Genomic DNA, 13,906 nt, shown 5'->3' with positions numbered 1-13,906 from the left:
GACCTGCTAGTGTCAGTGTGTGACTTTCTTGGCCTTCAGGCATATCCACGGTGCTCTCTTTCTTGGTTGCATGTAAAGTCGGTAACTGACTTGACAGTGTTGACAGACGTCGCTCCTCACAATAACTGTACACCCTTTCTTCAGCGTCGGCCTTTGCTAACTTAGTTTCCAACTCAAAATTCTCTTTCTTCTGCTTCAACAAGAGTTCTTCTAACTGAATGTCCTGCCGTGTCTTCAATGCAGCTACTTCCACTGACAAGGCAGCTTTCTTAGCAGAGGCTCTCAACCCTGCACTTGAAGCGGTGCTTGACTGTGAGAGACTGGAACTAGCGCTAGATTTAGACTTGCGCCTCCTAGAACTTGCAGCAGACTTCGATTTCGTAGAACTAATATTACTGATAGAGTCTTCCGGATGAAGACTGATGGCAAGATCTAATTCTTCTTGGAGCTTAAACTGAGCAGATTGCAACCAGACATCAAATGACTGAAACACCGCAGTTCCCATACGTTTCACTGATTCAAAATACTCGATCGAGTCCCGAATTGCACTTTCATCAGTCAACTCAGCGTGATACTTATCATGTGCTTCGTTAAAATGCCTCATAGCTACTTCTAAATCAAGAAACTTCGCTCTAACCTGATCAACATTGTCAGAGCTCTTCATTAGCTCAAGTAATTCGCGCTGTCTTCTGGTGACGGCCGCCTTTGAACCGGACCTACTACGCTTTAAGCGAAGAATTCTCTCGTGAACGGCTCCATCGACGTCGACAGTTTTGGTTTTCAACCCACGTAAGTCCATCTTACTCTACAATCGATCCACAAGCGAAGAAACAAATTATCGATAACACCAATCAATCAAAGAACGGATAAATCCATGGCACAATCGACGAAAATCCAAGACGATCCACAGCGAAACCAGCGTATCCTTCTAACGCAAATGTAGACTTAAATGTTCATATGAATTTATTCCAAGGAGATTCGGACCAAAGATTCGTTACAAGGATCTGGTTAGACTACGAAAAACAAAACGAGTGTGAATAAAAGGAAGAAAGATGAAAATACTTAGCGACAACATACTTACAGGATTTGAAGGCTCGAAGGAAACGTGAAAAGACTTTCGTCCGTGTGAACGAACAGAACTCGACTAGAACTTTACCTCAAGATTTTCGAGCGAGCACATGCCCCAGACCATAATATTACAACGACATATAAATGACGTAGTTCTTCTACCAGTCCCGCGCGGGCAAAAGACGGGAAAAACTTAACAGATACAAGAAGAACGTTTTGAAACCTACAGTCATATTCAGAGTTAAAGTGCATGAGCTGTATCACGTCAGTTGATGGTATTAAACTCCGGTTAAATTAAGCTGTGATGTATTGGCGGTGAAGACACTCGAAAAGTCATTAGTGCGATTCGATCCGTCTATTGTCTGTGTTTAAAAGTCGTTTATTGTTAGTCAAATTGTAGGTTGTCCAATCATTCTCTCATACTTAGTTTGGCTTGAGTCCGTCAATAAGTCGTTTATACGGTTTCGGTAGCTGTCAACTAGGATTTAGTTTTCAATTTTTACTGATGAAGGACAAATAAAAATCGTGTTCCATCTGTTAAGTATCTAGGGGTAGTACTGAATGAGAAATGGAAATGGAAGACAAATGCATATCAATAGCCTCTTACAAAAGCTTGGGCCTTGACTTACAGTGTTCAACCGGATTTATCGCATGCTGGATAAGAGAAGTCTATTGGCACTGATGACTTTGATGGTCTTGCCCTACCAGGAGCCGCAAGAGGTGATATTTTTGCACGGCATCTGGCGGCACATCAAAGAATTTGGAATTGAAGGGCAAATTCCTAGAATATCTTCCCCAGTTAAGCTAGAGAAAAGGTGTTAAAAAACCTCAGGATCCAAAACAACACGTCAATCAAAATATCACTTGGACCTTTTCGCTAATGAAGAGCTATCACGCGGCTAAGCTTGAATTAGACATATATTGAAATAGGAACTCGTGTCAATAAAGTATCAGAAGTGAGTGGAAATCGCTCCTGGTTAAAAAACTGGTTCACAGGGATATGCATCTCTTCTAGTTAAGAGAAGGGAATCAGAACTGCTTTTCATGCAGGAACAGGTTTTCTTCGGGCTAACTACAAAACTTCAGCTTATTTCACTCCTTGACATTGTCAAAGCGCATTTTGTAAAGATAACTTTTTCCGCTTTATCAGCTTTCTTTTATATTCTATTCCATTAATGTTTAACCTCCCTCAAAAAGCCAAATAATATAAATGCTGTTGTTAAAAAAAGCGTTTTACCTGTTTTCGTGAATTCGCTACCCAAAGATCACTATGCTCAAAGGACAGGGCAAAATTTCCAGGAGAGAGGCATTAATTTTTTTCCGACGAGGTTACAAAGAGAAAATGCAATGATTATTATTAATGCAACCATCAGGTATACTCTACCCACGAGTTTGTCGGAGACTTCATGTTACGTGACAATATGGTGACACGGATGTTTAAATTAGGTCTGGATTTTACGAGACAATGAACACTTTAGCTGCAAGAATTGATTGACCTTTTTCTGATTATCGCCTAGCAACAACCAATCATATCTAATGTATACTAGTATGAAATCGAGCGTTCTTTTCCATGTTTGAGAGAGTAGCTCTTGCACAACTGCTGTAACGAGTGAATACAGGTGAGCCAAGTGATTAAAGACAATCGACTCTACTGATTGTCTTAGTGTAGCTTTCGTTGATCTGGAAACCCTAGTGAACGGGGCAAAGTTCTCAACAAGTGGCACCTCCGGCAACGGCACTGTAAAAGGATAAGAACAACTGTTGTAAGTATAATGAGTCCTGATTTTCTGCCCGTGCGAAGATGGAAGCGACCCAAGCAAATCTGGATATCAAGGTCACACAGCTGCAAATGAGCATTGGAAAAACGAACACCATCGTAGAAGCAGGGAAGGCAGAAGCGATCGAGAGACATCTTTCCACCTTACGGTCCCTCACTACAGAAATTAATCGAATGCGGCTAGAAGTAGAGGCGACAAAACTAGGAGCGAAGGAAGAGACTGCCGACATCGAGGCGTGGAATAGCGGGATTGACGCACAACTGGAAAAGGCAGATTACGAAGTGGATAAAATGCGCACATGGGTCGATGACCGAAAAAGAGAAGCAGAAGCAGTTGTCAAACAAGAAGAACTTAAGTTCCACAAAGCGAAGATACAAATGCAGGCAGAAATCCAAGCTACGTCACACCCCCAAGAAGCGATGACGACGCCAAGCGACATACAAGCTAAGCTGTCTAAACTGACGATAACGAAGTTCGACGGTACCTACAAAGACTGGCCACGATTTTGGGGACAGTTCACTGAAACAATCGATAAAATGAGCGTTCCACCGATCACGAAATTTTCCTACCTTCGAGAACTATTGGACTTCAAAGTAAAAAGAACAATAGAGGCGTTGCCCTTCACAGCAGAGGGATATAATCGGGCGAAGAGTATCCTAAACGAGAGGTTCGGAAAGGAGTCAGAAATCGTCAAAGCCTACATCAAAGAGATTCTGGATTTCCCCTCAATTTCAAGCGCAAACCCGAGGAAAATTGGTGAATTTAGCGAAAAGCTAACGTATTGCGTGCAAGCTCTGCAGACATTAAACAAACTGGAACAGGTCAATGGAGCGGCCTCCATGACTTTAGACAAATTGCCAGCGATCCGTGGAGATCTCGTCCGGATCGACCCAAGCTGGCAAAGCTTGGACCTTGCGAAACCTTCAGAGGCAATTCGCTTGTGGACCAGGAGGAATCCGGCAGATACAAACCAGCGCGAACAAACAGAACAACAAACAGCAAAACAGAACTTACGCCAGCAGGCAAGAATTTACCACACGCGTCGTGGCTCCGATTTAAAACCCCGCTGTTGGCCTTGCGTGTACTGCGGCGAAGATCACAAAGCCGTCGAATGTACAAAAGTGACAGATATCTCTGATCGCAGACAAATTCTCCTCAACAAACGTCTGTGTTTCAACTGCACCGCCGGAAACCATCGCGCCGTCTATTGTCCCAGCAAATCCGCCTGTCAACACTGCCGCAAGCGTCACCACACGTCCATTTGTGAGGCACCCAGGCAAGAAACTAATCAGCCAACACCTACGAGAGGGGTTGCCTTGACTACAAACCAAGTCGGAGAAGGTTTGTTTCCTGTCATCGTGATAGAAGTCAACGGCATTAAATGTCGAGCACTCATCGATTCAGGAGCTGGGAGCTCATACGTATCAGCGAAACTGATCGAATTACTTCACCTGAAGCCTGCTGATGTCCAGACAAAAACAATCGATATGCTAATGTCTTCAAAAGTTGCCAGACTAGAAGTCTACGATCTGGAATTACAATCTGTTGACCATCAATATTCGCTGTCAGTCAAAGCGACCAAAGTAAACAAGACAGAACTGTTGTCTATTGACAACCCTAATTATCGCACGCTAATTGAAAAGTACTCACATTTGAAAGGCGCACATGTCAACGATGATGACACGAAAGCATCTCTTCCGGTCCACGTGGTGCTTGGCAGCGGAGAGTACGCCAGAATCAAAACTGAAACGAAACCGAGAATCGGACGAGAAAATGGCCCCGTAGCGGAGCTTACCAAGTTCGGATGGTTCCTTATGTCCCCTGGAAAGGAGTTCGACAAAAACATCATGCTGTTTACCCAAACAAGTCAAAGCGACTATGAAGAATTGTGCAAACTAGACGTCTTGGGATTACGTGACGTGGCCGATCATGACCAGGCAATGGTGTACGAAGAATTTAAAGAGCAATTAACGCGTTCGCAAGAGGGCTGGTACGAGACTACCTTGCCGTGGAAGGCAAATCACTCACCACTACCCTCAAACAAGGAAGGCAGCCTCAAGCGACTTAAGAACCTAACCAGAAAACTCCAACGTGAAGATCTTACTGTCGAATACAATGGTATTATTCAGGAGCAGCTGACTGAAGGAGTTATCGAAAAGGCACCCCCGGTTTCCCAGCCAGAAAAGGAGTTCTACATCCCTCACAAGTGCGTAATTCGCAAGTCCGCTGAAACCACAAAGATGAGAATTGTTTATGACGCCTCTGCCCGAGCGACACCCAATTCCCCGTCCCTGAACGACTGTTTGTACTCAGGACCCCCACTTCAGAACAGACTATGGGACGTGCTCGTCCAACAGAGAGCCTACCCAGTAGTCTTAGCGGGAGATATACAGAAAGCTTTCCTACAGATTCGAATCCATGAGAGCGAACGAGATGCACTCCGATTCCATTGGCAGACAGATGGCACCTCTGAAGTGGAGACTTTCAGGTTCACACGCGTGCTTTTTGGGCTTGGCCCTTCGCCTTTTCTGCTGGGCGGTGTGCTTGAATACCACTTCGATAGCTGGGCTCAGAGATACCCAGAAGAGGCTGAACGGTTGCGCCGAAGTTTCTACGTAGACGACTTGTTAACAGGCGGTCAAAACGGGCAGCAAACTAAAGCGCGGAAAGAGATAGCGCAAGAGATCATGAGTGACGCCACATTCAAGCTACACAAGTGGCATTCCAACTGTCCAGAGCTTGAAGAAGATAGCCGCCAACAAGAAACAGAAATACAAAGTACCCAGCTTAAAACGCCTGGAAAGAGCGCCAACTGTCCCGCAGAAACCGAAGAGCAGTCGTACGCCAAGCAACAGTTGCAAGTCAAGCCAAGTGAATCAAAACTATTAGGAGTCAAATGGAACAAGGTTGAGGACACTATCGCTGTACAGTTTCCTGTCGTAAACACAAGTAGCGCAATATCAAAACGCGAAGTATTGGCCAAACTAGCAAAAGTGTATGACCCTCTCGGCCTGGTTAGCCCTGTGACATTGCAAGGCAAACAAATCTACCGCGAAGTGTGCGACTACAAAGCAGCATGGGACGCACCTATCCCAGAGAATCTCAGAGTACGATGGCTTAAGTGGAAACATTCACTCCCAGACGAAGTAACCATACGAAGACCTATTGCACCACATCAGCAACCAGTTCTCTCATTCGAGCTACATGTCTTCGGAGACGCATCGACCCATGGAGTCGGAGCAGCGGTGTACTCGGTCGTACGCCAAGAAGATGGAATCACACAAACCCTTGTAGTAGCGAAAGCAAGATTGGCCAAAAGAAACCTAACGGTACCAAGGTTGGAGTTGGTCAGCGCCCACATGGCTACAAATTTAGTTGTGAACGTGAGAAACGCGCTGAAAGACTTACCTGAGCCCACGGTCTACGGTTGACTGGACAGCACCGTCGCCCTCCACTGGATACTAGGAAATGGTCTGTACCAGCAGTTCGTCGCTAACCGCGTGCAGAAGATAAAACAACACCCACAGATTCAGTGGAGACACGTGCCCACTAGCGATAACCCAGCAGACTTAGCGAGCCGAGGAGGCCAGGTTACTAATGCAGAGCTCTGGTGGAATGGCCCAGCATGGCTGCGTCATCCGGAGAATTGGCCAGAGAACCCAGTTACAGAAAAAACTCAAGCTTCTGAAGAAGAGGCGAAAGTAATCAGAGAAGTGCTTAGCCTAGCAAACGTACAACCTAAACAAGAACGAAACGTGTTCGACGAACTCCTCGAGCGACATGATCTCCGTCGAACTCTACGCATCCAAGCTTGGGTGCGACGTTTCACAACTCACAGAGCGCGCAAAGGACCACTAACTAGAGAAGACATACAAGAGTCGAAGAATTGGTGGATAAGAAGGGTCCAGTCCCAAGACGCGCAAAAGCCTCACTTTGAACAGACCAGGCGTGAACTCAACCTCGTTCCAAATTCTGACGGGGTACTCGAATGTCATGGCAGAGTTCAAGGACAGTACCCAATCTACTTGCCAGCTGGTAGCCTATTTACCAGAAAGCTTGTACAGCGTACGCACGCCGAAACCTTACATGGGGGTGTATCCCTCACCATGGCAGCAATCCGTGAAGAATACTGGATCCCACCTCTGAGACAGCTAGTTAAGTCTGTGCGATCCGCGTGTTGGGGCTGTAAACGTTTCAGAGCTTTACCTTTAACAGTACCACCCCCTGGACCGCTGCCTACAGACCGCACCCATGGCAGAGCTCCCTTTGAAGTCATCGGAACAGACTTTGCGGGACCAATCTACTACAGACTGAGCCAGAAACGAGAAGGGAAAGCATACCTGGTGATATTCTCTTGCAGTCTGTCGAGAGCAGTACACCTAGAGCTGGTTCCCAACCTGGAAACTAGTACGTTCCTGCCGTGTCTCAAACGCCTCATAGCCAGACGAGGACGTCCGGCTGTCATTTACTCTGATAATGGTAGCACGTTTGTCAAAGCTGCCAAGTGGTTGAAGCAAGTACGAAGCGACGAGCAGTTGCAAGGATTCCTGGAGTCCCATGACATTCAGTGGAAATTCAACCTAAGTCGCGCCCCTTGGTGGGGCGGCCAATTCGAACGACTGATCGGAATTGTGAAGACAGCGATGTACAAGGTCATAGGCGGAGCTACACTGTCCTGGAGCGAATTGAATGAAGTAATCCTGGACGTAGAGACTCAGGTTAATCGTCGCCCACTCGGTTACGTTGAAGACGATGTTGAGCTGCCCATCCTGACGCCGGCTAGCCTTATGTTCCAACGAACCAACCAGCTTCCTGGCCTGGAGAATTCAAGACCCGAATTTGCGCAGACGAGCTAAATATTTGCAGACCTGCAAAGACCATATGTGGAACCGATGGCAACGTGAGTACCTAACCGCCCTGAGAGAGCGCCACAACCTTGTACACAAAACGGCAAATTATCGAGTTAGGGTTGGCGACACTGTGCTAGTACGATCAGACAGCAAGAATCGAGGGAAGTGGCCACTAGCTATTGTTCAACAGACCTACCCAGGACGTGACGGCCACATCCGTGCAGTGCAGCTAAGAACCAGTAAGGGAGTTATAGAGCGTCCTGTTCAGCACCTGTACCCGTTGGAGTTGCAGTGCGAACCCACAGTGCCAGCAGGAACAGAACAGCGGTTGAACCATAACGCGCCAATTTTCAGACCGAGAAGAACCGCTGCGGCTGCGGCAGCTGCCAGAATAAAGGAGATTGCTTATAATGAGGAGGTTGAACAATTTTGAGCTTGAACAGAGTGATTACTAGAAAAGTTTTCGATCTAGCCTTTGATTATTTTCGGAATCGTAGAAATAGATGTTTCAGCCTCCTGAGTATTGAATGCACCCTTGTATGCAATGCTGCATGGGGGAGTGTGTCGGAGACTTCATGTTACGTGACAATATGGTGACACGGATGTTTAAATTAGGTCTGGATTTTACGAGACAATGAACACTTTAGCTGCAAGAATTGATTGACCTTTTTCTGATTATCGCCTAGCAACAACCAATCATATCTAATGTATACTAGTATGAAATCGAGCGTTCTTTTCCATGTTTGAGAGAGTAGCTCTTGCACAACTGCTGTAACGAGTGAATACAGGTGAGCCAAGTGATTAAAGACAATCGACTCTACTGATTGTCTTAGTGTAGCTTTCGTTGATCTGGAAACCCTAGTGAATGGGGCAAAGTTCTCAACAAGTTTACGGACAGCAAATGCAGTGATTATTATTAATGTAATCATCAGGTATGTTCTACCCACGAGGTTACAGAGAGCAAATGCAGTGATTATTATTAAATGTAACCGTCAGGTATATTCTACCCACGAGGTTACAAAGAGAAAATGCAATGATTATTATTAACGTAACCATCAGGTATGTTCTACCCACGAGGTTACTGAGAGCAAAAGCAGTGATTATTATTAAATTTAACCGTCAGGTATCTTCTACCCACGAGGTTACAAAGAGAAAATGCAATGATTATTATTAACGTAACCTTCAGGTATGTTCTACCCACGAGGTTACAGAGAGCAAAAGCAGTGATTATTATTAAATGTAACCGTCAGGTATATTCTACCCACGAGGTTACGGAGAGCAAACGCAGTGATATTATTAATGTAACCATCGGGTATGTTCCTCCATTAACAGAGGTTTTTGCTAGGGTTAAAGAAGTTTGGCTTTCATGAGTTTCAAGGTGCAAGAAATTATCAGTATAATTATAGCACTCAAACATTGTCATCTAATTTTTCGCACGTAGCCTGATAAGCCAAGAAATGAAGCATATATAACGAAAAATCGTCCTCAGATGATCTCCATATTAAGTAAATTATATTAAACGTTGCGAAAGAAATTATTGTTTGTATCCGTCTTATCCATCGTAAAAGCGAGGGGTCATCGCATGACATCCGGTATATTGAACAGAGGTAATACTCACGGGTTTCACGAGTTGTATGCACTATTTTTCGCCGAGAAACAAATTTAAACTTCAATTCTTACCTTACAGTAGTCCGTTCTTTTACCTTGCATTCGACAACAAATCTGTTAAAGGCGAACAAAGCGATCCCGGCACTCTTCTTTATGATGAGTAGCAAACCGCAGGAACTGAAGCCGCTTGACTGAAGTAAAATCCACCGATATGCACAGCATTCTCACTACAAATGTAAACCAACGTCGCGAGGAAAAAAAGACGAGGAGCGAAAAAATGCCAGATCTTCGCCTCGGCAAAGTATTCCAGCTACCATGCCGGCGTATCTCCAGAAGGTGGACTCGAAGTGGGACAAACCTAATTTATTCTGGCGCGAAATGAAGATTAACAATATGTATACTGAAATCTAATCCACGACAAGAAGATTTTCGCACTGTAGCGCGACATATTAAATGCCTATTTTTACAAGTACGCGGAGAAAGTGGTCCACTAGTTTAACTTTTTTAAGATGAATTTACTCCACAAAAGCAAAATGAAATGTTTTATCTCTATGTTGTTTACGTGCCTGATTAGAAGGCAGAAGTAAATTCATCATACCGTGTCATACAGACCCCATCAAAATGAAAGTACACGAATGAAACGGAATGAGTCTGGGACGGTTTAGTTTCTACTCAGCAGCTTCTTTGCTTTTATGACAAAAATTTAATGTTGCAGTCTGTTTTAAACGTTGGCATATCAACGCGCACAGTCACTGAATGAAAACAACAGTCACGATCACGTTCTTCGAAACCGATAAGCAATTATCCTGAAGGTGTTAACGTTCCCGTGACAGTCTTCGCACTGAAGGTGTAAATGGTAAACCGAACGGTCGCTTTGATCATCAGAAAGACCTGTCAACTTTGATGATTTAACTGATTAAATTACGGGACAGAAATTTTACTGCTTGCGGCTCCTCGTGGGCGGGAGTATGCAGATGTTGTCTGGAGGGATCTGCCAGCTAAAAAAATAAGTCTTACATCACAGATGAAACAATGGCAGCCTTTTCAAAATCGCTTTGCAAACTGAAGATTGTAAAGGCAAAAGTGATATCAGCTGAGACCCTGGCATTGTTGCGGTGGAACCCGTTGCACGCGAGGCGTATCGGTCATCGATGTTGTCTTGTGCAAGATATGCATTGAAGGGAAAATTCCCTGAACACTTCGAGGTTTTCAATTTCAAAATGAGCTAACAGCACCGTTATAATACTCGAAATGGTTACATGCCCAAAGTCAGCAGGCCGAGAATGGAATGGGGCAGAAACAAAACATACATAGAACAATTAACGATTTGGCCTTACTGCCGAGTGAGCTCAAGAGACAAATGCCAAAAAAAATTTTTAATTACAAATTGAAACAGTTTTTATTGAACCCGGCAATTTGAACTGTAGCTGACATTGTTTTAACTTAGTTTTAAGCGATTTTTACAAGATTTTAAACGATTTTTAAACACGACTGAAACGTTCTTAAAAGAACAATTGACCTTATTTTTACCTTAAACCTTAGTTGTAGTATTAGTTTTTAGCCGTATTTTATATTTAGTTTTAATTTATGTATTTTTGACCTTTAGTTTAGAGGACCCTCCTGAAAACCACCGTTAGGTGATTGGAGGCCTCCTCGTTAAATATCTATTATTATTATTATTATTATTATTAGTGGCGTTTGTTCCAAGTTAGTAAACCAGCCTTCTAAAGTGAGTCGTTGATAGTATTCTGTAGAATATGTAATAAATGTCGCAATCGATTTGATGTTTCGTCTGTAAATGGTGTTCAGCAATGTGATTGTTGACATTACCATTTCTTGTCACGCGTACTTTTGTGTTCAGTCAGTCGCGTTCTAAGGTTTCTGTAAGATTTGGGTTTTCTTTGGTAAAAATGTGATTTGAGGGTTTTAAATCAATAAAAAAAAAATAGTCGTGACATAGCTCAGTCATTTAATGACTACTGTACATGTAAGAAATTTTGTGCCCTGGAACAGTATAAATCCTCAGTAAGGGTCCGCCACTACAGATGACCAAGGTTGAAGGCATGAACATACAGTAGAACCCCAATAACTCAAACTCCCCGCTAACTCGAACTAAGTCCAATTTCCTTAGGATGTTACCCCATTTTTGAGTCATTTTTACGCGGTTAAACTCAAACTCAGTTAACTCCAATTCCCCGTTAACTCGAACTAAAGTTCATTTGCCTTGATCAAAAAGTCACTGATATTTACGTCAAAAACTCGATTTCTGGTCCTTATAATTCCACTCAGATGCCATCCCGATTAGTAGTCGGCCTTCGGCCAACACCAAAAAATTCCCGCCGCACGCGAGAAAAACCTGTGGTACCCAGGGTATCCCTTTAGCTCTGTTTTTCTTTTTGAATAATCGGGAAAAACACTAAAACTGACATTTGCCCGACACTACATCAATAAGTTAAATTTGCAAGTTACTGTACTATAGTGCTGAATCGAAAAATAAGTCACTATCAATTTTTAATATGGCAAATTGAATTTTGCAATGGACCCCTTTGAGTACTCAAATCCCTGCTAACACGAACTGTTTTTCGTTTCCCTAATCAGAGTTCGAGTTAGTGGGGTCCTACTGTACAGGTAAAAGTCGTAATTTTGTTTTCAATATAGAAAAAAATCACTTTCATCGATTGAGATAATCAAAAAGACATATTGGTTAACATTGAAAGGAAACGTATAGTTTCGTTCTGGTAAACCAGAATAGCGTTTATATGGGAACGTTTCCGGCAGCTCGAGTAACTGAGATGTCTACCAAGAAAGTGAGATCCCGGCTATTAAACTACAGCGCATCAAACTTTTTACCCGGGTTGAGGAAACATCTTTGCGCCTATAAATAGTCCATTTTGGTTTACATGACAAAGACATGAATGAAAGGAATGTAATCAACCAGGAAGACTTAACATTTTGACGTCATTTCTATTGTTGATAAAAGTATAGACAATGAAAAATTGATGTCGATTTGTATATTGGCAAGCGAAAACGCTCATTTTGTAAATAACAACCACTGGCACCAAACGTAACTGCACTATGTACTACTACCGTCTTGCGTGAAAATAAATAATTTAGCTTTATCTAGTAAAGAAGATTGCTCACTGTTTCCATGAGGCAAAATCTATCGCCCGAGACAACAGCTTTGAAATTTTTGGTTCAACAGGCAATTGAAACCAAGTTTTTGTGTTACACAAACCCTTCACCCCCACCCCCCTGTTGTAGCAGTACAGTTTACTTAGTGGAACCCCACCTTACGACCACCCCGTTTATAAGACCACCTCGTTATTACGGCCATATTCTTTCAAACCAAACGTAAAAACCATTGAGTCATTTTATTATTTTGTAGACCCCGTTAATGCGACCACCTCGTTATTACGACCAGGATTTTATGGCCCAACGGTGGTCGCATTAACGGGGTTCCACTGTAATTGTTAAAGTAATTGAGTAGGAGTCCTTGGGAAACACGTTGGAATTTACGTTGCTCTTCAAGATCTACGCAACAAGCTCAAACTAACTATAGAAACTTTTGTGACGTGTCCAAACCCCTTTCCGTGTAAGGCGCCCTTTAGATACGAACGAAACTTTTTTCCGTGTTAAATTTGAATTTTCAAATTTTCAGCCGACAGTTTTAGGTGAAGGTGTCAAAATAAAAAATATGAAAAGTTCTAAGTTAATCCCAAAATTGCTTTCCTAAAACATTGGGTTGCTTTGTGACTGTTTTAAAAAACACATGCAAGAAGCTTGTCTACGTACTTTACTTTGCAATTCTTTGCAAAACTCGAATCTAAATAGTACTCGGAGCTTTAGTGAATATAATGATAAAAGGTAATTTACTATCCAGCCCATTAAAAGACGCTACATACGTGTTTATGGTGTGTCGTACGCACCTGAAGACAGAACAAATCAAACAAAAACAGGTGTTTTCATCACGCTATTCCTTGCGTTCATACATTGTCAAATATAGTTTGGGTACATTCTTTCAACTTCTACGTACATACATTCATACAGCCTTTAATTACACACGATATTAATTCAAAGCTACGAGCTAGTGGGGTCGTGTGGAAAAAATTACAAATAATATAAAACGTTAAAAGTTATTAATACTAGGGAATAAAATCTCACCTGTTAATGTCCCGAGAAGTGTCATATAGTTCACTTTAGCTATAAAATGAAAACAGAAGCAACAGACTGCAAGTGTACGTACACTGAATGCGGAAAAAATATCCGCTATGAGCACGGCCAATGCTGCGCCAGCTCACTTATGACAAGACAATCAATCCGGCTAAGATTATGAATGAATTTCAGGGGCTATTGTGCACTCAATTGTCAAAATGACAGCCACCCTTATGTAAAATGTACAATGAAATATTGATCCTTTCTATGCACGAGTGCCTGCGTTGCACGTCGTTTTTATCGGGCGTTTTCCATAAAATCCTCGGTTTTTCAACTAATTCCGGCCACATATCAAGAATTTTGGTAACGCTACAAGCGAGTTCAACCTATCAAAACGACATCAGTGCATCAGTCTCTCTGGCAGATTTCTTTACTTGATCGGAGTAGTAA

At 43.0% G+C, this 13,906-nt stretch overlaps 3 protein-coding genes across 4 annotated transcripts in view; 2 read left to right on the top strand and 1 right to left on the bottom strand.

Moving 5' to 3' along the window:
• Nucleotides 1-13,565, bottom strand: part of LOC140924307 (uncharacterized) — a 30,964-nt gene extending 17,399 nt beyond the window's left edge. For both annotated transcript variants that reach the window (XM_073374335.1, XM_073374336.1), the window contains exon 1: nt 13,466-13,565. The gene's annotated coding sequence lies outside the window, so the exon portion shown is untranslated. The remainder of the gene's footprint in view (nt 1-13,465) is intronic.
• LOC140923927 (uncharacterized) lies at nt 3,782-6,277 on the top strand. The gene has a single exon (XM_073373943.1). It carries the CDS (start codon nt 4,334-4,336, stop codon nt 6,275-6,277), a length of 1,944 nt encoding a protein of 647 aa, XP_073230044.1. The 5' UTR covers nt 3,782-4,333.
• LOC140923926 (uncharacterized) lies at nt 6,953-7,702 on the top strand. Its single transcript, XM_073373942.1, has one exon. It carries the CDS (start codon nt 6,953-6,955, stop codon nt 7,700-7,702), a length of 750 nt encoding a protein of 249 aa, XP_073230043.1.
• Nucleotides 13,566-13,906: the final 341 nt, after the last annotated feature.

This window comes from Porites lutea, chromosome 14 (genome assembly GCF_958299795.1).
Source record: "Porites lutea chromosome 14, jaPorLute2.1, whole genome shotgun sequence".
Lineage (NCBI taxonomy): Eukaryota > Metazoa > Cnidaria > Anthozoa > Scleractinia > Poritidae > Porites > Porites lutea.
This window is presented reverse-complemented; position numbering and strand designations above follow the sequence as displayed.

Coding starts and splice junctions, on each gene's coding strand:
- LOC140923926 (XM_073373942.1), top strand. CDS start 6,953: ATGGCAGCAATCCGTGAAGAATACTGGATCCCACCTCTGAGACAGCTA.
- LOC140923927 (XM_073373943.1), top strand. CDS start 4,334: ATGCTAATGTCTTCAAAAGTTGCCAGACTAGAAGTCTACGATCTGGAA.